Source organism: Lynx rufus, unplaced genomic scaffold, assembly GCF_022079265.1.
Source record: "Lynx rufus isolate CCGP_SWC_20201006 ecotype Redwood Valley unplaced genomic scaffold, mLynRuf1.p SCAF_3, whole genome shotgun sequence".
Lineage (NCBI taxonomy): Eukaryota > Metazoa > Chordata > Mammalia > Carnivora > Felidae > Lynx > Lynx rufus.
This window is the reverse complement of record NW_025814845.1, coordinates 123,425,946-123,453,488: the sequence shown is the minus strand read 5'-3', so window position 1 is coordinate 123,453,488 and position 27,543 is coordinate 123,425,946. Positions and strand designations below refer to the sequence as shown.

The following is a 27,543-nucleotide window of genomic DNA, read 5'->3' as shown; positions in this document are numbered from 1 at the left end:
TCCCTGTGTGTCTTTTCACATTGTCTTCCCTATATGTGTGTCTGTCTCAGTGTCCAAATTTCCCTTTTATAAGGACACCAGTCATATTGGACTAGGGCCCCACCCTACTAACCTCATCTTAACTAATTACACCTGCAACCATCCTACTTCCAAATGAGGTCATGTTCTGAGGTGCTAGGGGTTAGGATCTCAACATACGCATTTTGGAGGGGAGTGCAAATCAACCCCAAACAGCCATTGTCCCTTATTGGCCCCCAGAGGCAAAATGGCACAGCAGAAAGAACATGTAGTCAGCTGACTGAACCTGAGCAAGGCTCTTTGTCCTTGAGAGCCTCCATCTTCCCATCCATAAAACGGGATAAATTCTCCTGGCTCATTCGATCACTGTATGGCAAGAATGAGTTAACCATCCTTCACTGGCAGAGTCCACTGCTTTCCCTGCCCATACCTGCAAGTGCAGATATTTTTGCTACATAAAGGAAGGGGGAAAACCAGTACAAGGTCTTTAGCTCTAATCTCACATGGCATCTTCTTATATGGTCTGCAGAACAGGCCCTGGGTGATGAAATCAGATGCAAGCCCCACAGCCAGCCCCATGGCAAGCAGAAACGCAGCACCTGAGTGTCTGTTTTCGCCCCCAATCCCCTGGGTGATTGTCAATGAATACAAGCTGGAGACCCGTTCTGAGCGGCTGCTGGATGAGGTGGGCTGAGGAGCGAGAGCCCTGCGGACGCTCAAGGGATTGGCCACATCCATGCAGCAGAAACGGAGAAACAAATACACCCTATTTCTCTTCTGGGGAAACGAAGATGATCTGCCAACGTAAGAGCACACCTCCTGATCCCGTTACTAGGCATACCCTGGGCCAGACCCAGAGGGAAGCTCCCTACCTGAAGGCCTTGGCAAGCCTGGCCACACCGGTCCTGTTTGCAGAGGAAAGCACCCCAGGTCCCCTCTGGCGTTCCTCCCTCGACAGCCACAGGAGGGGACTGCAGGGCGTGGTGCTGTCAGAGCCCTTGGATCCAGCATGTTCTGAGGCTTCGTGACCACCACACTGGCATCCTACAGAACACAGATGGCCCTGACAACAGAGGTGCAAGTGACGGTCATGGTGGGAACAATACAAGGAATAGCAGCTCCCATTCACTGAACACGTACTACATACCGGGCATCCTACTTGCATTAGATCATTTCAACCCAAACCTCTGGGCATCATTTTCTTTTTAGGGAGGAAGAATCACAGAATCAATTTAATCTACCCAAAATCACACAGGCAGTCACACTTCGTAGCAATTTCCTTGATCAAGCGTGTGGTGGTAAACACACTTTGGGAGTTGGTAGTCTGACGGATAACCGTGGGTGGGGGTGCACCTCACCGTGAAAGATGGAAATCTTCTCCAAGCAAGCAAATAAATCAAGTCCTGGTGCAGTGGGTCTTATTGTCAATGCCCTACAGGGATATACCAATTAGGAAAACTGCCAGGAAATCACTCCCAGTGCTATACTGAGCCCACTCCAACTGCCCATACGTTTGCATTTTCCCGCAGAGGCCTTTTGTAAAGTGGGACACATCAGTTACTCCTTCTCATAAGCCAAGTTTCCCTTCCGCATCCCTTAGCAGTGGGCATGCACAGGAAGTGATAACTCAGAAAACAGGACACCGGGGCTGGCCACTGTCGGGCAGCCCTGGGCTCCTCGGCAGTCCCAGGACTTTCCCAATGGACAGTTCAGTACTGTAAATTATGCTGCACTGAGACTGTCTTGATGTAAAACATGGATACTTTTCAACAGGCCCATTCCCCTGTACACCCGTCACCCCAAACTGAACACTCTACATGGTCCGTGTAGGTGAATTCAAACCTGAGAGCCAGCAAGCCTTGTATCAATTCATCTGGGGACGATGCGGACACATCTTTCTTGTGACAAATTATTAGGAGTAAAAGTTTGACAGGCTGAGGAACCTCCCGTGGGGAAGAGAGACATGCCACGCCCCCACAGCAGGCTCTGTGGTGGGGCTGGCTTCAGAATGATGAGGCTCCTAAAAATGAGTCCCACACTCCGCAGGACTCCAGATCAGAGGACAGAGAGGAATTCGGCTGAATCTGTGCCTGGAAAGAATGAGGAAGCATCACAGTGCGGCCCACCCACAGGTGGGGCACCATAACGTGTAGGGTCGTGGCTGAGGCCTGACAGCCACCCTGCAGCTGGGCTTCAGGCAGATGGAGAGACTAGTGCTGAGGCCTGGAAGACAGAGGGAACACAGGGCAGGGTGGGGACAGACTTGCACGGTGAAGCAAGTCAGCGGGGGGGGGGGGGGGAGGGCAGGGGGAGGGGCGCAGCCTCAGCCCCACTCCTGCTCGGGAGTCACATGGGCCATGGGGGAAAGGCCTGTTCCGGTGGCTGGAGGAGCCCCTCCAGGATTTCACACGTCAGGGAAGTCTGCTGCCCTCAGGAACACGCCCTGCTATGAATAAGCAAGGCTCCTTGTTAATAAATTCTACCTGCGTGTGCCAACGTCAGAGGAAAATGAGTTTCTATCCGCTGGATGCCAAATCATAAAACGTTGCAGAGGGAATGAATTCCACCATCTCTTCCCCACATTATGACACAAATCAAATAGTAAATTACATTTTATTTCATTTACAGAGACCTTGGGGCAAAAAGGTGGTGTTTGGGAAACAGCACACAGGTGAGAAGCACCAAGGAAAAGCCTGTTATAAATACGCCAGTGTGCTCTAAGTAGAGTGAATGTGGGTCCCAGCGGTGGCCATCTAGGAAGGAGCGTCTTTCTGCTGCCCTGTGGGTTTGGACCAATTCCCCGCCTGCCAGCGGCAAGCCCCCTCCACACCACATCAACCAAAGCCAAGAGCACAGCCTGCAAACACCACGAGTAAGTGCAGTTCCCTTTTACATCTCAGCAGCACGTGTGCAGAGAAGTGCCTGGTGGGATGATCAACAACAGGGGAGGCTGGGCAGGCAGAAGACTGGATAATTAAAAATCACAGTCCAAAGTCCCCAGGCTTGACAATGAAAAGTCCATTCTGCGAATCCTGCTACTCTTCTCCCACTCCACAGATCTACGCGGTTCTGTGCGGTGCGCCCGCTCCCCCCACCGCTGGCGGGATGTCTCCCTCCCCTCCCCTCAGGTGCCAATCCATGGTCTGAAGTTCCCGTGTCCAGGGGGCTGTGGGTCCCGCCCTGGGAGGAAGAAGGCAGGTTCCCAGGAGCCAAAGGTCCATGTGGGGCCTCGCAGGCCGGACACTACAGCAGCTTGACATAATTCTGTGGAATCAGCCCCCTCTTGCCATTCAGAGTCCCTTCTAGCCAGCCAGGTTCCCTCGAGGTTTGCACTGAAAAGGAAGAGAAATCGCTTTTTACCAAAATGTCCCCAAATACTTGCTCCCTGTGGAATTCACTGTACTGCTGGGTGTCTTAAAGGATCAACCAGAAGAGAATGGGGCCCATGTCTGGGATGTCTGGTTACAAATCTGCACAAGGGCTATTTATAGGACCTGCCCCTTGGCCACTACAGACCTCATGCAGCCCCTCGCGGCAGCCTCCTAACCGGTCCCCGAGCTTCCAGCCTGCCTGGCTCATTCTGCTCCGCTGTGCATAAAGGAGCTCAGCGAACTCTCTAGAACACAGAGCTGATCACGTCCCCCCGCTTAAAGTCCACTGTGTCCGGGAACAAACCCAAGCTTCTACTGGTCTGATGCACAGACACCCAGCCCACCCGAATCTCCAGTCTCCCCTCACTCTCCCCACCAGTGCCATGCCTTCCACCTGAAATGCCTTTCTCCCACCTCTTCACCAGGTGATTCTTCCTCTTCAGAGACCTTGAAATGCCCCGTCCTCTGGGGAGACTCCCTCGACCATTCCCAGCACTCATCAGGCCTCACAGCGTCATCTGGGCACTTGTGTGTCTGCCACACTGGATGGGGTGCTCCTGAGGGCAGGGCCTAGGCCTAACATACCCTGGGCACGGTGCCTAGCAAACTGCAGGTATCCATAAATATCCATGACGGATACAGTAGAAAATAACCACTGGCTGGACAGCAAAGGGCATCAGCAGGGTTTAGAAGTAAAATACAGACGCATCTAATAACCCCCGAGTGTGGGCAAGCCGCCACTCAGGCCTTGACCGCAGCCGGCCGTGTGCGGAGAGGCGAGGGGAGGTGTGGCCTAGGCCAGCACACCAGCCCAGGAGCTGGCTGAGCAATGCAGCTGTGATGGCGACCCATAAGAAGAACTACTGGGCATCAGAAGCCGGCATACACAGACATGTACACAACACACAAAAGCTTCATCAAACAACACCTCCCTCACTATGTGCAATGCACTCTCTTTATTCTATTATTCTGAAATGCTGACTGCAACTCAGGAAATGCAGTTCATAAGCCACTAACGTGTGGCAGCCCACAGTATGACCTCCGCACAGCTGTTCATTCAGCTCTGACGCTCTCCTCCCGGCCTATATATGCCTGGACAACACCTCCTCACCCTTCAGATATCAGCTTGGGTGTCCGTCCCTCTGAGATCACTCCTAGTGCTCCAGACTAGGTCAGAGTACCCAGTTATACACCATACATGTTCTGTGTGTGTGTGTGTGTGTGTGTGTGTCAGAGAGACAGAGGGAGGGAGGGGAAGGGAGGGAGAGGGAGATGGCCTGTCTCCCTTCTAGTCTAGGTTCTAACATGAGACAGGGACACCGCACCCCGAGCACCATGCCCAGCACGTGAGGATTTGTTTGAAGGATGAACAGCGAAAGAACTAGGTACGTGCTCTCCAGGCAGTCTGGCAGCAAGTCCCCCTTTGCCTCTTTGCTCCCTCACTGATTTCCGGCCTGACGCTGTGCCTCAGAGCAGCATTTTTAAAGGCTCCCACTTATTCCAAACCACCCAAGCTGGCAATACTACCAGAGCAGCCACCAGCAGGGGAGGGGACTGGATGCCGTGGGAAAGACCCCCAGGGGTTGTGCAACATGGGGACCTCAATGGAAAGGGGCCCCAGGCTCAGGACAGAGGGCCTGGAGGGGACTCCCGGCTGACAGGTGCTAACCAGGTGCACCTGGGGAACTACTTAACCCTCAGGGCCCCGCTCAGCCTCCTCACCTACAAGATGGGGTTACAGCACTTGGCCTGTAGGACTACTACAAGGAGGCCGTCAAATAGTTTATGGAAGAACACCTTGGATGTGCTCATCGTTTCTTCTCTGATACACACACACCAACGCCCACTCTCACATGGAGTAGGTATTAACAGACACGGGCTGAACAGAAGGGAAAGAAAAGAAATTTCCCATAAAGCTAGGGGTGAAGGAGGCCCGCACACAGGAAACCAGGCTAGGTCGGGAATCCTGTACCCATCCTACCGCTAGACCAGGGGGTTTATCCATACCTCATCTGCTTCCTCTGCAGCTCTTAATTCCCCAAAGTGTAGGAAAGAAATGTCACCAACTTAGGGGACTGAGAGGACCTCTTACAGTATCCAAGAGCTTGGAAGTGGCAAGGGCTGACAGGAGGGCAGGAACGGGTGGAGGAGTGCAGAGCACCCGTAGCTGGGCCTCCCCAGGCACAGGAAAGTGCCTCGGAGGTTTCAGATGAGGCCGGTGAGGGTCTCACCACGCTCCTGGGAGCGTCAAATCCCAAAATGCCCATCCTAGACTCCTTGCTGTACTTCACTGGTCAAACCATTTCCTCCAGTGGCAATGTGATAGTTTCACGTGTCAACCTGGCTAGGCCATGAGACTCACACGTTATTCTAGATGTTTAAATGTGACGAACAGGGAAACCAACAGACTTTGAGTAAAGCAGATTACCTTGCATAATATGGGTGGGCCTCATTCAAGAAGTTGAAGGCCTTAACAGAACAAAGCCTGACATCCCTCAAAGAAGAGGGAACCCTGCCCTTGGACACAGACAGCAACTACTCCCTGGGTCTCCAGCCTGCTGGCCTATCCTGCGGATTTTGCATCTCCACAACTGCATGAGCCAATACCGATCTATCAAAAGCGATTCACTCATTCACATACACACTCACATCCTATGTGTTCTGTTTCTCTGGAGAACCCTGATACAGGTGGTTTGCCTAGAGGCAGTGAATCTAAGAGAAATGAGATGCTGGCTGGAACTCTGGCTCCCTAATGACTGGGAGACCCTGGATGATTTACCTCCATCTCTCATGACCTCCATGCTCCTCGTTTCTAAAAGACAAGAAGCGATCTGAAGTTGCTGCTGAGATTAAAATGAGACACTTTACATGAGATGTGATGCCAGGCACACACCATGTCCATGCCCCTGCCCAATGCAGGCAAGTAAATGTGTGTGGGTCTCAGTTTTTGTCATGCCCCTGGTGCCCGTCCCTGAGGGCTGTACACTCCCTGCCTGTCTCAGTCCGAGAGCTTGGCTCTCCTTCAACTGTGGAGCCCCTGTCAGCCTCATGCTGGGAGAAGGCCATGGGTACAGGGCGAGACAGGTGTTATGAGCTGCATGCTTGTGTCTGCCCAGGATTCATGCATTGAAACCTTAACTGCCAGCAGGACGATATTAGGAGGTAGGGTCTTTGGGAGGGATATGTGTTAGCTGAGCTCATGAAGGTGGCATTCCATGATGGAAGTATTCTTGTAAGAAAAGACAGGAGAGGATCACTTCCTCTCCTTCCAACCTCCCTACCACTACCCCCCCCCCCCCCGCCCATACACACACAAACCATGTGAGGAAACCGGGAAGAGAGCTCCCACCAGAACCCGACCATGCTGATGAGAATTCCCAGCCTCCAGAATGGTGGGACATACATTTCTGCTGCTTAAGCCACCCAGTCTGTGGTATTTGTTACAGAAGCCCCAACTAAGATGAAGGGTATGGGGCCAGGGACCCCAACTAGCATTGAAGAGTAGTAAATACCTTCCTCAAATGCTCCCAAAGCCACTAGGCATGGGAATGGAATGGGGGGAGTGAACTAAAGATAGTTCCACCAAATTCCTGACGTTGGGCTGCCACCGGCCACAATTCCCTGTCGGGGCCAGGTCGGCAGCTCCAGCACTCAACCAAGAGGCCGTGGAGAGGCAGCTGCTCACTGAAGACCCCCAGGACACAGAGGGAGACAGTATGGCAGTCACTCAGCAAGCACTGGAGAGCACTAACTATGTGCCCGGTGCCGTGGAAGGGCCTCGGCCACACCGTCCTGCCACATAGAGCTGTGTGGTCCTGGGCGAGTCACACACCCTTAAGAACCCAATCGTTACGTGATGACAATTATACCAATGCTCCCTAACATGTGTGGTTTTTTTTTAACTGTTGTAAAATACGTAGCACTTAAAATTTACTATTTTAATAATTTTGAAGCGTGCAATTCAGGGGAATTAAGAATATTTGCAATGTTATATAACCATCGCCACTATCCATATCCATTTCCAAAATTTTTATGTCTTCCCAAACTGAAGTTCTGTGTCCATTAAACACTAACTCCTCACTCCCCACCCTGAGCTCCTGGGAGCCTCTATTCTACTTTCTGTCTCTAGGAATTTGCCTATTATAGGGATTTCATATAAGTGGAATTCTGCACTATTTGTCCTTTTGTGACAAGCTTATTTCACTTAACATAATATCCTTAAGGTTCACCCATGCTGGGGCATGTATCAGATTTTCATTCCTCTTATGGATGAATATTCCATTATACATATATATGCCACATTCTGTTTACCCAATGAACACGTGGGTGTTTCCACCTTTTGGCTATTGTGAAAAGGCAGCTGTGAACATGGGTGTACAAATACCTGTTTGAGTCCCTGCTTTCACTTCTTCTCTGTATCTATCCAGAAGTGGAATTGCTGGATTCCATGGTAATCCTGTACTTAATTTTTTTCCATACTGCCTTCCAACAGCTACATGTAACATTTTACATTCCTACCAGCAATGCACAAGGGTTCCAATTTCTCCATATTGTCCCCGACACTTGTTACTTTCTGAGGTTTTTTTTTAAAGATTTCTTAATGTTTACTTATTTTGGGAGAGAGTGTGCACTCAAGCAGGGGAAGGGCAGTGGGAAAGAGAGAGAGAGAGAGAGAGAGAGAGAGAGAGAGAGAGACCCAAGCAGGTTCCACACTGTCAGCACAGAGCCTGATGTGGGGTTCGAACTCAAGAACTGTGAGATGATGCTTTACCGACTGAGCCACTCAGGTGCCCCCAGAGGGTTAGTTTTTTTGTTTGTGACTTTAGATGTTTTTTTGATTAACAGCCATCCTAATGGATATGAGGTGAAATTTCACTGTGGGTTTTCCATGTCTTCGTGAATTACCATCCCATAACAACAGGGGCACTAGAGCTAGAGACAACAATAATTTGTAAGAAGCTTTCTCCAGAAGAGAATACGGTGGGATTTTTTTTAGCATTATAAAAACAAGATGTAAGACAAATATTCAAGTCACTGAAGCATCATCATAATATAGTGAATACCCAGAACCCAGGTGATGTGTGACTGATACAGAGGCCTCATCCTAGGCTTGTCCCTATGCCATCCCCTCACCAAAGCCCCTTCCTACCCTGAGGTGATCAGGAGCTTGAATGTTCTATTTCTCATTCTCTTACCCTGGCTCTGGTTAAAACACAATCTCATCACATCTGTTCATATCTCTGAATAATAGACTATTTATTTTGCTTATTTCCAAGCTTAGCCAGAATCACATTATATACTCTTCTGGCACTCCCTTTTTTTTACTTAATATGTAAAGATTCCTCGAGGTTAGGAATAGATCTAGGAGTACAACTGTTGGGTTGTGGGTTCTGTACAGATTCAACCTGCCAAGATAATGCTAAATTGTTTTGCAAGGATTACTCTTTATATATTTGAGACCTTTAAAAGGAACCACCAGAAGCTTCACAAGATCAACCTGGGCCACACCTGTTCTCCAAAGCATCGGATCAATCACATATCCAAGTGTAAATGAACAAAGTCTAGGAAGCGTGTCTGAGAGATGGCCAGGTCCTAGAAATCCTCCCACCAGGGGCCCCTCCGGTCCTGCCCGGCAGCCTGTGGAGGGATGCCACTTCCCACTGACCTGGAGGGTCTACCAGCTGAAGGGCCGCCTACCTGAAAAGAGAGCAAGACTAACTGGTCACCAGGCTAAAGTGTTTCTGGAGTTCCCAGGCCAAAAGAAAAGGGAAGGTCCATATGACAGTCACAGGAATATAGGCTGCTCTGAGACTTTGCGAACACTGCCTTCCCTGGGGGATACAGGAGGCATTTCCCCTGAACAATGGCTAAGCACTCATGTGTCTACCATACAGATCAATCTTTAGCCTACAGTTTAAACCCATAACTTAAGTCCAGGTCCACACAGTAAGAGCAAAGAGCAAGGAACAGCTATCAAGCTACTTAATTACTACAGATCCCTTTCTCTTCCACACTCTGGTTTAGGGTTTCTTACTGTTGTATATATTACAAACCACATAACTACTGACAACGTGGCTCAGGGGCCATTTTGACCTGGATTTTGTCTTTACCGAAGGCCACTGAATGCCATAAACCAATTTCCTTTGTTGCCCATATGAGGGACAAAAGGGGATTATTCTGCAAGAGCATTTAATGACAGCTGCAAGACTCCAGTGGACAAGTGGACACAGCAAAAGCGTCTTGGGCATTTTAGGGGCCTAAGTATTGCTGGTGTGCAGAAAGGGTGTGTTCCCGGCCACATTCCTGTGGGCTGTGCTATAATGGTGGCCACCTGGAGCTCAGCCTTGCTCCACAGAAGCTGAGGCTGGATGAGTTGCCTATCTGTCCTATTTTGTGTCAGTCATCAGAAGGGAAGACCCCAAACCAGTCAAGGAAGTGCTTCCTTAGACAGTTTCTGAGCAAGCACACAGTTTTAACTAATTATAAATTCTCTGCAAAGAGATCATACACAGCGATGAAGGTGCAAACACATAAAAAAGAATAAATCCTGTTCAAGGGCCTTTGATTTTCTGTACCCTTTAAGAACCAGCCCTAAGACACAGCAAGTCTGATGGTGGAGGCTCTGAATGCATTCCACTGTGCTTATTTGTACCACAACCAGAAGGTCACAGGGAGGCACGTGCAACACAAGCAGCTCACATAAAATAAGATGCTCACACGCTCGTGTAGGGAGACGGTGTCGACCCATCTGCGGAGCAGCTGGCCTTCAGGAAGAGACAGAGGAACAACTGAGACACCCTGGGTGCCCCAGCCAGTGGTCCAGACAGGGCTGGACACCAGGACTACAGAGCACTGAATGTGAGGGAGACAGGCCTTGGCTCAAAGAGGAGCCCGACCACGGCACACCGAGGTGTGCCAAGAGTGGCTCTCTGGTCGGCAACGTCCTCCACAGAGGTCTGTGCTGTTCTCAAAGCCCTACCTACCCATGGCCCCAAATGCTGTCCTACACCGCATCACTCTTGTAGACATCCTCGAAGATTCGGATGGAGAATCTGATACACAGAGAACTCAAAGAACTTGCCCAAAAGCACAGAGAAAGTAGAAAGGCCAATCTGCTCTCAGGCAAAATAACTGCAGAGTTGGCAATGCATAGATCTCTGCTAACTCTCCTCTTTCTAAACACAATGAGATACTGGTATGTGTGTACACACATGTATACGTGTATATACATACGTGTGTGTGTGTGCACGCGCAGGAGGTGTCCCTGCACCCAGTGTGGTTCAGACTGCCCTAAGTCCTTGCCAGTGATGGGTTTAAGGTGGGCACATGACCTTGTTCTGGCTACTGAAACATCAGAGCAGGTAAATTAGGAAAGAAGTTCTAGAAAAGTTTTTCTTTCTTTCTTTCTTTCTTTCTCTCTCTCTCTCTCTCTCTCTCTCTCTTTCTTTCTTTGAGGGCGGGATGGAGGTAGAGAGAACAAGAGCGAGTGGGGGGTGGAGAGGGAGAGAGAATCTCAAGCAGGCTCCATGCTCAGTGTGGAACCCAATACAGGGCCCAATCCCAAACCCCTAGAATCATGACTAATTGAAAGTTGGATGCTCAACTGAGCCACCTCCTTCTATTAGGGTCGATGACTGGGCTGTGGCAGCCATCTCATCCCCACTGGGGATGCTGGCCAGAGGCCCCTGCCCACAAACTGTAACCACAAGCGGTTCAGCAGAGATGGATCCACTGTGGTCTTGATGATATCTTTGAGAATGTGAATTAACCAACCCTTCCAGACTTATCATTATATGAACTAATCCATCTTAATGACAATTTAGCCATTTGTGTCAGTTTCCATTACTTGCAGCCAAAGGCATCCTAATAGATAACGCCTTCTACAAAGGTAAATATCTCTCAAATGATAGTCTAAAGGATTTCAGAGGCTCCCAGTCAAATCTAATCACACGATGGACAAATTCACCATCATTTCTCAGATGAGTGGGTTTCAACACTACTGTCTCAGCATTCCCTCATGCCATATGGTATGCCAGTATGTGACAGGGCTAGAGTAGGTGGCTATTGTACCACGCCATCCTGGCAAAATCACAGGTATGCATGTTATGGTGATAGAGGAATGATCTTGCTTCAACTCCAAGAACAAAAGTTCTCCATAGAGTATAATTCTTTCATATGTAGGGTTTTGGTGGTGGTGTTTGTTTTCTGACACTATCTAGAGTCCCTGGCTCTCAAGAGTACATGTCCTTCATATGTATGCCTCTACAGGAGGCAGTTAACTTCCTTTCTAAAAAACCACCACGAGCAAATGCTACATTACTGACAATATACCACTAGGCGTTGTATTCCTATATTCCATATATTCCACACATTCTGGCTAATCGACCACTGCATTCCAGGCATCTAAGACCCTCACTGTCTCCACAGAACTCTTTTGGGCAGTCCCACCCCCACGCATCACTGTTTCCACAGCAACCAATGAATTTCATGATGAGCAGGGCTGTTAAGGAAGATATCAAGAGACTGGGGGAAAAGAGATAAACAATGAACCATAGGAGAAATCTGTGAAATATTAAGCTGGGCACAGATCCTCCATGCATGTGTATGAATATTAAAGACTCGGATAAAATCCATACCCTTGTTTCAATATGCAGAGGCAATACCCAAATCTAGAGATTCACACACTATTCAAATGAAAAAAATCATGTAAAGCCTAAGAATGGTTAAGAGAAACTACAAACCAAATTTTTCGACAAGAGTATACTCTTCTGTAACTCAGACTTGGCGAACCTGAAGCACTTAGGAGGCTTGGCGGGGGACTCTGGGAGAAGCAAACAAAGGATGCAAATCAGAAGTATCCAACTCCCAGTGGCACTAGCTTCTTTACATCAGGAAAAAGATGTCCTGAACGAAGATACGCAAGAGTTAAAAGGGTTGGAGAATAAACAAGATGAAACCAGAAGTTGAACTCCATAGCCCCCCGCCGGAGTTCAGTTCCTGGCAGCCAAAGGGGCCAGCTCTCTCCTGTCCAAAGTGTCAAGGGATAGATGTGTGCTCCTGACAAACCCACAACCCGTGGCTGGATTACAGACATTCTGGGGAGGACAGAATACATGCTACTACCAAGCTCCCGCTAACACTCACCATCCTCAAAAATTGCTCCTATTTCAAAAGATAATTCTGAGCTGTGTTCTGCTTCACACGGATATACTGCTCGAGCCTTCCGGTTGACAACGCTGAAAAGGGAACGTGCAAGACACAAATTAAAATATGAGAAACCGGGAGGGGGAAACCTCACCTTACCCCAATCCTCCCTTCCCAAATCTCATTTATATAGCACCAGTGGGACAACTCCTTCCAAAAAAGAAAAAGAAAAAAAAAAAAAATAGCAGGGAAGTGAACAGCACGCGGAACTCCAGCACTTGATTTTCAAGTAAATGATGGGTTTCAAATTCAAATCTTTCTTCGGGGAGCTTCTCTGAGAAGCTTTCGATGAACCTCTTCACCTAATTGTCCTCTCTGCCTGGCGGGATGCCCTTTCCTATCGTTCAGCATTGTCAGAGCCACAGGGTGTGTTTATTCCTAAGCCCTTAGTTTACCTATTAGGGGAGGCACTACTATCTTGAGACAGAAGGCCAGGCGGTGAAGGGCAGAGGCGCACACACACCAAGTGACTTCAGCAGTGCGCTGCCGACATCAATCTGGCAAGACTGACAGTCTGCTTCCCACGTCACCCTGGAGGGAGCCTGTCGTTCTGAGTTGGGTCTCCCGTTTGACCCCCTCCCTTCTGCCTGAAAAAGGCATTTCAGGCTCAGCTTCTCACCGCTCGTCAAAACACCCTCTGTGCCCTTCTGGGGAAAGAGCACACAGGCGAGGATGGAAAACATGCTGTTAGCCAGATGCAAACTGCAGCAAAGGAAGCGTCCCACCTCACTGGAGTGGGGGGAGCCGCTGATGATAAGAACTTCAGCCTACCCCCCAGGAAGAAGAGCTTGCTGGGCCAGCACCTCTGGCTCCTGCACAACTGGCCCATTAAACGGCCACGTTAATTCCTGTTCCCAATGCCCAGTTTACTTTCCTTTAAAAAACAGCGTGTGTTTTATATTCATGGATGAGAAATTCTTCCAAAATAAGCAGTTTCATAAATGCACAACAGGCACCAAAAAGACAGAGTAGGACAGCAGGTTCGAGCAGCACTCACATAGAGCCAATTTCTCCTAACAAGCTACTTGCTCTTGAACCAACACACAGTCAGAGACAAGGTTGTCGATGTTGTCCACGAGGTCCAGGAGGCCGGGAGAACCTGAGCAAGCCCCACGCGAGGAACACAAGAACCTGCTCAGGTTGGTCAAGCCCTTTCTGCATGCTGCCTGTCTTCCACATTGTTTTCCAAACCCCGTACCTTTCAGGCGGCTTGTCCACTATGGTGGTGGGAAGAGAAACGGGAGAAGGCGGTGGCTTGGGTGAAGGCGGTGTAATCGCTGGGCTGCAGCTTGGGGTGGTCGGGGACTGCGTGTTAAGCCACTGGACCATGGGTGATCGCGTCTGGCAGGGGCTACAGGTGGAAGTTGGAAGAACAGGATTAATAGTAATAAAGGCAATAGAACACCAAATACATGAAACTGCATTCCTAATTGGCTAAGATGATAGCTTCCTCATCTCTCCTGATGACCAGAAGAGACAGAGTTCTCATTGTATCCTTCCTGGTCTTGTAGCCCCAAAAGCCACAACCCAAAAGTAGAGATGCCTAGTCCTTCTCCGGGTTTGTGGAGATCGAGTCTTGCCCATCCAAATCAGTTCACTAATTAGGACACCAGAATCCAATTGCCAAGACTAGCTGCTTGGACTTTTGAGATACTTGTGTTTTCTGCTTTTAAGGAAAGTGCCAGAATCTACAGTCAAACTCATTACCTGTAGCTCCAAAAATTCAAGACATGGTCTATTAATGTTTAAAGCCTTTTCATCTGGTTGTGTACATGGAACAACTCAGAAAAAAACTGCAGCCAGGAACCAAGATTCCTCTAGAGCAGACCACAGACAGCATTTGAGACAGAAACCCATGAGCAGCAAAAATCTTTGATGACCTTCATGTTTCCATTTAACTCTCATTTGCAAATTCAAAAAAAAAAAAAAAGCTAACGTATAAAGGTCAGTGAACAGACTCATGGAGGGGCCTAAATGTAAAAGAGAGTTCTATAAATATGGGTTGATTGGAATTAAATTATGTTTCAATTATCTCACACTGGAGGCTTGTGACTTAGTATATGAAGCTTACTTTAAAAGCACAGCGATGGAAGTTTCTCATTTCAATTACACTCTCAACACACATGTATTCAATGGCTGCTACACCCAAATGCTCTTCACCTCAAATTCACCCTCTTCAGCTAAAACCAGTTTCCATGAGCAGCTTCCTTATCCTTCCACATTCCTGAGCATTACCTATGGTTCTTTCTTCTGTAGCACAGCTAACATCGAGTTCTATCCATTTTTACTTCCAAGAGCTCCCACGCTATTCTCTTCTCTACCTCCTCCTCAGTGTCAGGAGACTCCCTTTCTCATCGCTTCATGCCTGTGTCACCTCTGTGGTCTCCTGACTAAGCCCCCAGTCTAATTCCTCCCACTTAGCTGGCTCAGCCAGCCACCCTCAGCCACCTGAGACCCAGTCTGCCCCATCCGCCTACCCAAGAACTAGTGTGCTCCCCAATGTACCCCCTCCATGTCTGCTCCCCCAATGGTCCCCCCACCCTGTGCCTCAGGTCTCTCCTCACCAATCAGGCTCCCCAACCCCTCTGCCAGCCCTGATCTGTCCCTTCCCTGGCTCAGCTCCAGACCTGCCTGCCCAAATGCTTCTCCTTTGGACTAAATTACAGATCTTCTCTGAAGGCCCATCATTGTTCTGTGACTGTTTCAGATATTTCTCTTGCCTTTGGGTTATAATCAGGTCTTTAACTCTTTCGGTAGACCTTACAGATCCAGGCAGAGTGCTGGGCACATGAAGTCTTCCACGGACATCTTAACAACCAATTCAGACATTCTACAACTAAAACTGTATTTCATAAATCAGGTACATGAAATATTGCATTACTGACCTGATAGGTATTTAGTATGCTAGAAGGTTTCCTACCCTTTGCCCAGAAAAGGGGACAGGGGCTCACATTTAAAAAACATTATTTTTCGAACAATTTATTTACAATCCCCCTATTCAGCCAATTCATTTGGAAGTCATAAAACCTATTTCATACCAAGCAAAGAAACCTATAAATCTCAAATGATCTGTACTACCAGCAGCAAAAAAGTCACTCAATTCTTTATCAGAAAATGAACCTTAAATGGTGTCTTACTAATCAAAAGGGAGAGGATGAGGGAAGGTCTGACAGAGAATTTAAGACCACACTTAGCCAAACAATTCCCATTTCATCTCCCAGCAATTATTCAAGGTGCTTCTGGGGTGGTGGTGGTGGAAGATGAGATGTTTTACCACACCCCCATCAACTCGTTCAGGTCATAAATAGCCTAGTGATTAAATGATGGCCATCCATCTGCTGAGAGGGAGGACAGCTACAGGATGAAGATAAAGTAACAATGTGACTATATTTACAAGGCTCTTAAAAAATAAAGACCATAAATTTTATAGCTATTATCTACTTAATCTTTACATATTATTTTTTTTTTAACATGGCTTTGTTTTTTTGGTAAAGGAAAAACACTCCTTTTGGAAAGTGAAAGAACCGTTGGAACGGCAGGTGCAGAAAGTATGGGCCTATCCCTTTGCTCAGCTTTCTCCATCCTGTCCCAAAAGAGGGACTCAGAATCAGCAATCCTGGCTCAGGGTCAAGTTCTCAACATTAACCTTTTTGTTCCTTTGTTTGCTGTGACCCTTTTGTTGTCCTTCAACGTATAGATGTGCTATGTGATCCAGCACTCAACAGGCCACCAAGATAACCGTTCAGACTTCCCATTCAGACTTACATTTCTGTATTCAATTTCCTGGGTTTTCCCCACAATAGCTCAGAAGCCTGACCCAGTTACTTCTCCTTTGGATTTCAGAATCCCAAATGGCACAAACTTTGCGAGGTGGAATATTCCTAACAGGCAACAAAACCCAAGTCTGGAAACAATCTCTATGGAGAGGAGGCATAAGAAGTTACCTGGAGAATGGGAAGTCCTATGAAATAAGAGACCTATGTAGTAAAACAAAGTTTGGAAAACAAACAGAGTAGATGCTTGGCTGGATACAAGAAACTTTTCACAGGCTTCTTCTGCTAAGAAGGAGTGAGGATAAGGCATAAAGTGATTAAATAAATATAAAGTCCTAAAACAAGTTCTCACTTCAGCCAACAAAGGTCAGATAACAATATGTTTCATAGGTGTCTCCCAAAAGCACACTGTCCGTATCTTTTTGAAAGCAAGAAATGATCAGCATAAGCTGCTTTACCTAAATCACCTCCTACTTTTCAGAATTTGGTGTGGGGTTTGTTGTTTGTTTGGGGGTTTTTTGTTTGCTTGTTTTTGTAATGGGGATCAAAAACTTTTCTTTAACTACAGTTGACCCTTGAACAATGTGATGGTTAGGGGTACTGACCCCCATGCCGTCCAAAATCCACATATAACTCTTGATTCTCCAAAAACTTAACCCTCATTAGTTGCCTACTGTTGACCTTTGGAAACCTTACCAATAACAGTTAATTCACACGTTTTGTATGTTACATGTATTATATGCTGTATCCTTACAATAAAGTAAGCTAGAGGAAAGATGTTTTTAAGAAAATTGTAATGAAGAGAAAAGACAGTTACACCACTGTACTCTATTGAGAAAAATCCACACCTAAGTGGACCCGAACAGTTCAAACACACCTATTCAAGGGTCAGCTGTATTTAATGGTTAAAATATACTACTTATATTTTCCCAAAAAGCAATGAAGGAAAATATTAGCTTTTAAATAAAATTTCTGATATTCTCTTTCTCTTCTTTGATTTAATACATTTGACAGAAACACTGGGCATTTGGGAAATGGCAGCCCCCACCCCCCTTCGCCTAGACAAAGGACTCCGTTTTTCTTAGCCTGACCCCTAGAAGAGAATTAAGCCCTAGGGCATTCATGTATATCAGTCACATCTCTCCTATATATTTAGAATAGTTCCAGCTACCTATGTGGTAGGAGACAATTCTTGATGGGTTTCTCGTGTTCTGCACTTCTTACGACTGTTCTGCACTTCTGCCTTTGTCCTAGACTATCTTTACAAGGATGTCTATTGGGCAAACAGCCTGGGAAGACAGAGACTGGGTCTCCTCCTAGAGAAAAAAGCAGGCTTTAATAACCACCATGAAAGATCTGGGTTTCCTAAGCTCTGGGTTCCTCTTGTTTTTTTTTTGTTTTTTTTGTTTGTTTGTTTGTTTTTGTTTTTGTTTTTGTTTTTTTTGTTTTCGTTTTGAGAGAGCGAGCGAGCACGCATGCATGGGGAAGGGGCAGGGGAAGAGAGAGAATCCCAAGTAGGCTCCACACTCAGCACAGAGTGCCACACAGGGCTCAATCTCAGTACCCTAAGATCGTGACCTGTGGCAAAATGAAGAGGCAGACACTTAACCAACTGACCCCTCGTCCTCTCTTAGAACACTCTATGCAGGTATCCTCCACCCGTGGGGCACCACCCTTTGTTAACTGAGGGTCAAAGAGCTGATACTGTGAGCATTGCTACCGCTGTAATTAGTAGTCTTTTCACCACGAGTCCCGTGTCTTCTGCCAAAATCTATGAACTCATTTGGTAGCTTGTAAGCAGAGTACGATTTCAGACTTTAAAGTTCTTGACATTATCATCCTTGGGAGAGTTGAGAAAACACTCATCCCCTCCCTTTTTTTTTTTTTTTTTTTTTAAGTCTGTGGTTCAGAGGAGAATCCTAGTTAAAAAAAAAAAAAGTCTTTTGGGTTAAACCAAAAATGATGGGTAATCTAAGAATAAAAAGCTTAGTACCTGCTAAAACATAACGAAATATTTTGAGTTAAGCATTAAAAAAAATTATATTCTTTTTCCTGCTGCCCCTTTACAAATTTTTGATGAGTAAGACTGGCATGATCACAAACCACCAATTTTATTTAATGATGAGCTGCTACCAATTTCAAAAAAGTACCTAAATGCCACATATTTCCTGAGAGCCAACTTGTGGTTTGCAGAAATGGAGGCCGAAGTCAACTCTTCCTGAAAAGCTCAGAAACCACACTTACCAAAACAGAAATAAATTAAAGAGAAGTACTAATATCTGTCTGTTTGCTATCTTCCCAATTTCATGCACTAAACTGAAAGAACCTTCTTCCAAAAGTAAAACTCCTCTCCGTTTTCAGTGCACAGGAGCCAATATCCCCACCTTCCTCTGAGGAGGAATGTTTCCTTCTCAAAGAAAAGGAACAAATGGCAACAAGAGTTTCACTAAAGACACATAAAGGTTTCATACTGCTCACTCAGAACCTCATTTCTGAAACTACTTAGGCTGAAAGTCTATCTGGCTATCCCTAAGGCAACAGAGAAGTCTGTGCCCTGGTGGGGCGGGTGGAGGGCTGGAAGACATAGCAGAGAGTAGAATGTGCATCTGTGAAAGGGACGAGAGCTTTCTTTCCATTAAAAAAAAAGAAAGAAAGAAAGAAAGAAAGAAAAAGCCACATTGTTGCTTTGGAGTCTGTATTGCAGGGAAAGGCCCTGCAGCTTTCACAGTGAAGAGGAATAAACCCTCAAAAACATAACATTATGACAGTAGCTGTGTATGTATCCACTTTACAGTTTATATTTATAAACTGCAACAAATCAGCAGTATGTGCCGCTTCTGATTCAAACTGTGACCCGATCTTTTCCAATACCAGACTCTACGCTCCATGCATATTAAAAACTTTTTGGCAGCAGCAGAACACAAGCATTTCAGAAATGGGGGAGGGGGAGTCAGGACCTTAACTGTTAAAATTCGACAACAGCTGCACCAGTCACCAGAGAACGTCTGTATCTAATGAACATTTCTTGCATAACATAGACAGGTCAGGCTTTGGGCAGCGTGGGAGATACAAGTGCCTGATTCCAGGCTCTTGGAGCAGTGACAGAGGCCATAGAAAAGGGAGAACACATATCAAGAAACGATTGCTTGTGTGAAGTGATTAAATCCCCCAAGTACCAAGATATTTGACTATGATTATATGATGTCAGAATCACATCAGAAGTTTGTGTCAGAATGAAAGATTTTAAAACCTCATTTGCAAGGTCTCCGAGCAGAAGCTAACACATTAGTGAAATGATCTTTCATTCCAGCCTGGGAAACGTACAGCATAAGTCTAGAACAGCTGTCCTGGGCAAAAGTGTTTGAAAATGTTAATAAAGACAGAAGGAAATATTGTAGATCGGTATATTATGGGAAATCTCTGTTTAAATAAATGCCATCATTATTCCTTAAGTGCCAGAGAGGGAGAATTCCACAGCCAGTACGTTTTTGGTTCCAAATGAGCATACTGAGGGGGACAGCAGTGAGAAATGCAAGCGCCTATGACAAGAGAGTCACCATTATCCAGTGCTGGGCAAGGAGGCCTTCACTGCCCATTAGGAGAGCTGGACATGGACCTTGTTCACTCATCATTCACGGTCTGAGAACTACCTGTCAGGCCCCATGCTAGGCCCTGGGGACACCCAGGGGACTGTGACATCTGCTCTCCATGAGTGCCCAGTCAAGTGAGTAGAGAATGACAAGCTGATAATCATAACACAGTGTGACGAATGCCATGCAGAGAGTTGCCCAGGGTCCTTTGGGAGAACGGAGGAGGAAGCATCTAACCATCACGTGGGCACTGGGAAGGCTTTCTGGACGAGGCGGCGTCTGCCCTGAGCTGATGCTGCCAGTGTCAATATCATCACCTGTCCACACCCAGGCTCCTGCTAGGCACAATCTGCATATGCTGATTCACTTACTGCAAGGTATGCTTCCATTCCACATGAGACGTATGAGAAGACCATCTCAGAAGGCTAAAAGGGATTCACTCAAGGTCACGTTGGTGCTCTGGGCACCTGGGTGGCTCAGTCGGTTGGAGGTCCAACTCTTAATTTCAGCTCAGGCCAGGACCTCATGGTTTGTGGGATCAGGGCCCAAGTTAGAGCCTGCTTGGGATTCTTTGTCTTCTCTCTCTCTCTCTCTCTCTCCTGCTACCCCTCCCCTGCTCGTGCACTCTAACTAAATAAACATTAAAAAAAAAAAAAAAAAAAAAAGGTTGGGTCACCTGGGTGGCTCAGTCAGTTGAGCATCAACTCTTAATTTGGGCTCAGCTCATGATCCCAGGGTAGTGGGACTGAGCCACATGTCAGGCTCCACGCTGAGCACGGAGTGTGATTAAGATTCTCTCTCTCTCTCTGCCCCTCTCCCCTGTGCATGCGCTCTCTTTCTCTAATTAAATAAATTCATTTTAAAAAAATTTTTAAAAGAGGTCATGTTGCTGCTAAACTCCGTTTTGACTAGACTGCATGGAGCTCACACCCTCACATTCTTCTGGGCGGCTGGAACAGAATACAAGGAGAAGAATGGAGAAGGATGGCAGTCAGACCTACTCAGGGGACAGGACCGTGTGCTGAAGGACTGTGATTACACCAACTGCAAGTGCAGTGAGTGCCACCATTCCAAAGAGGGACCTGGGTTCCAAAGCCAGCTGTGGCTAATCTCCTTATGCTTTCTCCTTTTTCTGTAAACACAGACGACACTTCTCACTCACTAGAGGCCGTGGCCAGGAGCAAGAGAATGACTTCAGAATGCCTGTTGGAGGCTGCTGCACGGTGGCACTGTTAGCCTTGGCTGAGGGTCACCCAAAACTAAAGCTTGCATGAGTGTCACACTCCCTGGTCTCAGCTTCCTTCACTGAAAAGAAAGGAATCATTGACAGGTGAAGTGGCCAAAAGACTTGAGTGGGATGCTAGGTGGGAAGTACTGCGCAGGGCCAGGAGCAAATGAACACTCAGGAAGTGAAGCCTGTATTACCAGCATCAGGTAGTTTGCAGGCAGATCTCACCTGTGCTTTTCAGGGTTCCATCTTCACTAACAAATCATTTTCTTTGCCTGAAGACAACGTATAAACTATATCAAAGAGAAAAAACCCACAGATATTAAGTGGATGTCATCACTTAAAAAAAGAAGTTGCTGAATGCAATATGGTATCCTGGAACAGACCCTGGAAGAAAAGGGCATGAGTGGAAAAACTAGTGAAATCCAAAGAAAGTCTACAGTTAACAGAATTGTACCAATGTGAATTTCTTATTCTTAATAAAACTACCGTGGCTCTGCGTAAGATGTTAACAGTAAGGGAAGCTGGGTGAAGTGTCTAGAGGAACTCTTTGTAGCTTTTCTGTAAATCTAAAATTATTTCAAAATAAAATTTTTATTTTATTTTAAAGGTTTATTTATTTTTGAGAGACAGCACAAGCAGGAGAGGTGTAGACAGAGAGGGGGAGACAGAGGATCTGAAGCGGGCTCCACATTGTCAACACAAAGCACAATGTAGGGCTCAGACTCATGAACTGTGAGATCGTGACCTGAGCCGAAGTAGGATGCTTAACCGACTGAGCCACCCACGTGCCCCTAAAATTTTTATTTTTAACAATAGGTTGTAAAAAATAAAAAAGAACCCCAAATAAACTCTTGATTCAGTCAAACACTAAAGACCTTTTGAAATTAGGATCACACTTTGAAGACATCCAAAAACCATAAGGAAACCTTTTGCTTGGTTAAGTGACAAGACAAAAATTAGTAAGGGTTACATTTAAAAATCACCTGCACTGCCCATCTTAAGGCAGTTAATCTCACTTGATACAACTGGGGTGTTTTTTTCTTTTTCTTTTCTTTTTTTTTTTTTTTTTTTTTTGAGAGAGAGACAGAGGGAGGGCTTACCTGGAAGGGGCTCATGCTCACGTGATGTGGGACTCGAACTCATTAACCATGAGATCATGACCTAAGCCAAAGTCAGATGCTTAACAACTGAGCCACCCAGGTGCCAGAAACTGGGTTTTAAGAAAAGTTGTTCTGTTTTTTTTTCCCCAAAATGATTTGTTTTATTTATAGATTAGATAAAAGTCAACAAACTTTTTCTGTAAAGAGCCAGAGAGTAAACACTTTAGTGTTTGCAGGCCATACAGTTGGGTCTCTCAACTCTGCCATCACTGCTGTGCAAAAGCAGTGACAGACAAAACGTAAGTGCCGGGGTGGCTGTGTTCCAATAAAACTTTATGTATGAAAACCGGTAGAAGTGGGCCACAGTGTGCTAACCCCTGCATTAGATGAGCCACATGAGAATCCACTTTGGAGTGGAGAGCTAGGGGAGATGAAAACAATGATGGCAAACTCCCCAGGCTTGAGAAGCCCCTGCTCCCTGCCCCCTCCATCTCCACTGGCTGTGTGGCATGGGGCTCCCAGGTGTGCACCAGAAGCCGCTCTGCAAAGGCCCAGGGCTTGCCCGCAGTAGCAGCTCTCCTGACGAACTGCTCATGATCGCCTCCCATGCACGGGGGAGACAACAACACATCAAGCCAGCACATAAAAGCAATTAGCTTGATCAGCCTTGAGTAGAAAGTTTTTTGCAGGAGGGGTGTGGGCAGGGAGAGGAGAAAGAGCACCACAGGAAATCACTGGAGCATAGATAAGACAAAGCCTTTTGAAGTTAGACACGGCCACACTGAACACTCAGTCCTCCCCACTGTGGGATACTAAGACTTCTGGAGAGTTCCCTCCTTAAGGAGAAAGAACACCACCACCTGGTCATCATACAGCTTACAAAGGTCACTCCAAGGGCGATCATTTTCTTGGGATTTACTATAAAAGAACTGTCTTAGAATTACATCTAACTATTCTTTTGCTCGAATAGTGTTCCTTGAATCCCATTTTTCTTTCTTCCGGATGATCACTGGAATCAGGTAAGAAGGTTGAACTTTAGCTTGCTAGCTGAACAGAAAAGGAACTGAAGCTTCATTTCAGAAAATCATGGGGCATTAGAGGTCTCGGCACTGAGGTCCTTCAGGATAACTGACAAAAATGTTTCTGCCAGCTCAATTCTTACGTGGAAAACAGCTGCCACCCAATGTGAAGCCTGAACATATAAAACGGGAGCTACCAAGCACAGCTCCAAAGGGGTACAACATGACTCTGCTAAGAAAAATCCTTCAGTTACTTACAAGCTGTTTTTATGAGTAATATGTTGTAATGGGAGAGCTACCCATAGTGCTCAAAATAATCTACAGAATGACTGGGTCCCAGCAGGTGCCCCATGCCTTGGTCATGCAATACACAAAGGCCCTTTACAGAGCGCCTGGGTGCCTCAGTGGGTTGGGTGTCTGACTTCAGCTCAGATCACGAGTTTGAGCCCCGTGTTAGGGCTGCTCCCCCGCTCATGCTCTCTCTCTCCTTCAAAAATAAATAAAAACACTACAAAAAAAATTTTAATTATGCTCAGAAGTTGGCTCCTTTCTGGACTCTCTTTTGGGGGATTGGGGACTTAGAGGGAGTAGAAGCTTTTTTTTCATCAGTGGCTGGTGGTTAGAGGCTGTAGAGAAGGCTTGATTGGATACTTATTCTCTTGCATTTCCCAGGAGGACAAAGGAGCATTAATTACTGGGGACCACCAGACTTTGTTTCAGCCGCTTTATAAAATGGTATTTCATCTTAATCCTTACATTAACCAAGTCAGGTAGATATATCTTCATTTTTAAAGATAGTGAAACCAAAGCACACCGAAGTAGGAAAATTGCCCCAAGCCACAAGACTAATAAGGGACAGAGATAGAGTTTGTCCCTGAGCTGTCTGCCCCAGTGATCATGGTGCCCTTAGACTTACTCTACTGTAAGGATTGAAATGACCTCGTTGCATATGCGAGCATTGTTTGAAGTGTGGGTTTCCCCTGGATCTGAAACCCAGTGAGATAACAGTGGCTGTGCCCTTGTTTTGAAGAGGGAGCACTGATCCCACATTAGGTCAGGTGGCTTTGGTTTAGGATTATCTGTGGGGAATAAACACTTGAATCTGATTGCTGCATGTTCATCATGCCACACCTTTGACCGAGATTTGGGGAGGAGGGCATCCCTCCCCACCAACAGAACTGAGAGGCTTGGAAATCTGAAAGTCTGCAATGGAGCAGCATTCATAATTTTTTAATGAGTAATGTGATATCCAGTTGTCTCTTTAACTTCAGTAAAGGTCTTGAAGCTAATCACAGGACCCACATACTTGACCTCCAGCCATAAATGTCTGCTCACATTCATTTTTGGGGGTACAATTTTTGTCCCAGATATTTCCTTGAATCTTCTCTCCAAGTCTGTACAGAAATGATGCCATACCAACTGCCTAACGTGCTCACATCCTTCCATACGTATCCGTGTGTCTTCCTAGGATATTTTTGGTATTTGTACTGTGTACTCGGATTTGCATGTGGCCTAATTCACGTCTTCCTTTGTGCTGTCACTATAGGTACTGAAATCCAAAGGTTTCATTTTCAGTTGATAATGTTGATTGCTCACATTAACTTTAAAGCCCCATAATGAAAAGTTGACTTTCCAAAATGAAGACACACGTCTGAATTTTGTTATAGCTTTTGTCCTGCTTAACACTCAGAGAAAACAATGAATTCCTCTCATTATTATTTGTTTCATTGGTTTTTGTTGTTATACTTTATCATTTTCTGTGCATGGATTGGTTGCCTGTGCCTTAATATCAAAGTGTAGTCAGGGACGTCCTGAGTTCTCTGTAAACTGGAAGAGAGTTTAGGCTGGTAAAGCATTGATTTTAGAGTTAGGATGGGCTTTCATATCCTCATTCTGCTCTTAGAACCTTGGAGACTTTATATAAATTATTTAAACAAATCAAGGCCTAGCAGGATTATCTGTTGAAAGGGAATAACAGCATCTGCCCCTCTGGGTTGCTTCGAGGTTTCAAGGTATCACATATACTAAAACCCAGTTCCCGTTCCCCTTGGAGCTCCAGGTGGCCGCCTATTTGGATTTTCCTTCCCTCTGAGAACCTAATTTGATATCTTAGTTTAAGTTGACCTGACTTCCTGGTTCATCAGTTACATAAGCTCCTTACTAAATAGCTCAGGGAAATAGCCTCTGTAGTCCTGGGGAAGCCTTAGGGGTTGGCCTGAAGTTGTCTTATTACTCCTGGTTACTGTGTTTATTCCAAGGGGACTCAGCTTGGACCTCCTCTTCCTCTCAGTGTAGGAACCTCTTTTGTAGAAGCCTCTGAGAAAAGGGCCTTTATTTTTTTTTAATTGTTTTAAATGTTTATTTTTGAGAGAGAGAGAGAGAGAGAGAGAGAGAGAGAGAGAGAGAGAGAGAGAAAACACAAGGAGGGGAGGGGCAGAGAGAGAGGGAGACACAGAATCCAAAGCAGGCTCCAGTCTCCGAGCTGTCAGCACAGAGCCCGACTTGGGGCTCAAACTCACAAACTGTGAGATCATGACCTGAGCCGAAGCCGGACACTCAACCGACTGAGCCACCCAGGTGCCCCTGAGCATAATTTAAAAGGCTACTGTGGGCTCAAGGCAAGGCCACATGCTCCCCCTGCTCATTTGGCTCCATTCTGCCTTCATTTGAGCCATCTTATCTTAGGCTTCTATCTTTCTGAATCCACCCAGGGACTTTGCTAGTCACTTTGGTAAGGAGAGGGGAGAGGAGGGAGTGGGAGGGGGCCTGGCTTCCAGTTCACTCCTCACACTACGTGGCACCAAAAAGGACACCCTTCCATATGAAGGCACTAGCTATCCTAGAGATCTCAGTCAATGTAACCTACCATGTTCTATAACCAGGGCCAGCCTACAGGTAAGCAGAGGAAAGCAATGCACTTATTAGGATACAATCTCCCCATTAACCACTAACAATGCTGGAAATTCCTATGATGGGCGATTTGTCCTTCGCCAGATCTTTTTAAATTTACAGAGCTTTCTTCCCTTTGCTACAAAAGTACTCTGTGTTCATTTTAGTCAAGTCAGGGAAAAAAAAAAAAACAGATGTGGGGGAAAAAAAAGTTTTAAAAGATAAATTCCTTATTTTCTTTTTAAACAATGATCATTTCAAGAGAGGGAAAAACATGAGATACCAATTTCTAGGGTGAACTGACTGCCCCTGGCCCAAGAAGGGTTGGGAGCTGTAAAATCAAGAAGTGATGGGGTTGAAGTAGCCCTCCCTGAAGGGGTGGAAAAGACAGTAAATGGGAAGAAAATGAGAGGAAGAGGAGGTGGAGACAAAGCTTACCTATGACCGCGATCTTAGAGTTTCTAGGTGTATGCCAAATTTCACAGACATCTGTTAAAAGTTGTTTTAAGGTGATTAGTTTTCCAAACTTCAGACAAATAACTCATGGTTTGTCATGGTACACCAAGGCACAAATCAAACTTCAAAGGTACTGTGAGATCGCCCACCAAATGTTTTCATCAACTTCCAAAAAGCAATCATGGAACCAACAGTCAAGTAATTTAAAATGCCAAGTAGTTGTCTATGGGACCTCTATTTGCACAACTCAAACGCAAGTGATTTCATTGATAAGAATACAAATGGTTACCAGTGAGTGCAACACTAAGCCTACAGATGACATGCAGCCCAAGGCTGTAAATGAGAGTGGGAATCTACTGTCAGATGATTTCAAGCAACCAGCATCAAGTCTGGGTAGGCATGAATCTGTTGCACAAGAGGAGCTCTGGGCAGCAACTGGGAAAGATGGGTTAGGACTTTCTTAATATTCAGCATAAACTAAGCCAAGCCTCTAATCAGATGGGACAGAAGGATCTACTGCCTGCCTGGCCTGCCAGAGCACACAGTGAACCATACCTTGGGATACGAACATTCCCAGCTACAAAAAACTATTCTATGATGCCGCCATCTTGAAGGTGGGAAAGTGCGGGCACAAAAGGAGTTTGTTCCTTTTCATTTGAAATCTTGGGGGAAGCAGATAGCAATGGCTGCTATTTCTTACAAGAGAATTTCTTTTGGGGCTGGGAACCTAAAAGGATTACTTGTCAAGAACCTGTTCCATCATTTACAATGGAAGAAAATCTGTTTAGAGAAAACTACTTTATTGGAAAAAAAAAAAAAAATGACTCGGAAAATCTGAAATACCTTGACCTATGATGTAATGTCCCCCAAGGAGACTGAGCTAGCAATTCTT

At 46.1% G+C, this 27,543-nt stretch overlaps 1 protein-coding gene across 5 annotated transcripts in view; it reads right to left on the bottom strand.

The window, feature by feature from the left end:
- Positions 1-2,615: 2,615 nt before the first annotated feature.
- ARHGAP10 (Rho GTPase activating protein 10) overlaps positions 2,616-27,543 on the bottom strand; it is a 331,593-nt gene continuing 306,665 nt past the window's right edge. For all 5 annotated transcript variants that reach the window (XM_047091518.1, XM_047091519.1, XM_047091522.1 and 2 more), the window contains 3 exons: positions 13,792-13,944; positions 12,534-12,625; positions 2,616-3,350 (listed from right to left, as the gene is read on the bottom strand). In XM_047091518.1, the coding sequence (XP_046947474.1) occupies positions 3,262-3,350; positions 12,534-12,625; positions 13,792-13,944 (334 nt within the window). In that variant the 3' untranslated portion in view covers positions 2,616-3,261. The remainder of the gene's footprint in view (positions 3,351-12,533; positions 12,626-13,791; positions 13,945-27,543) is intronic.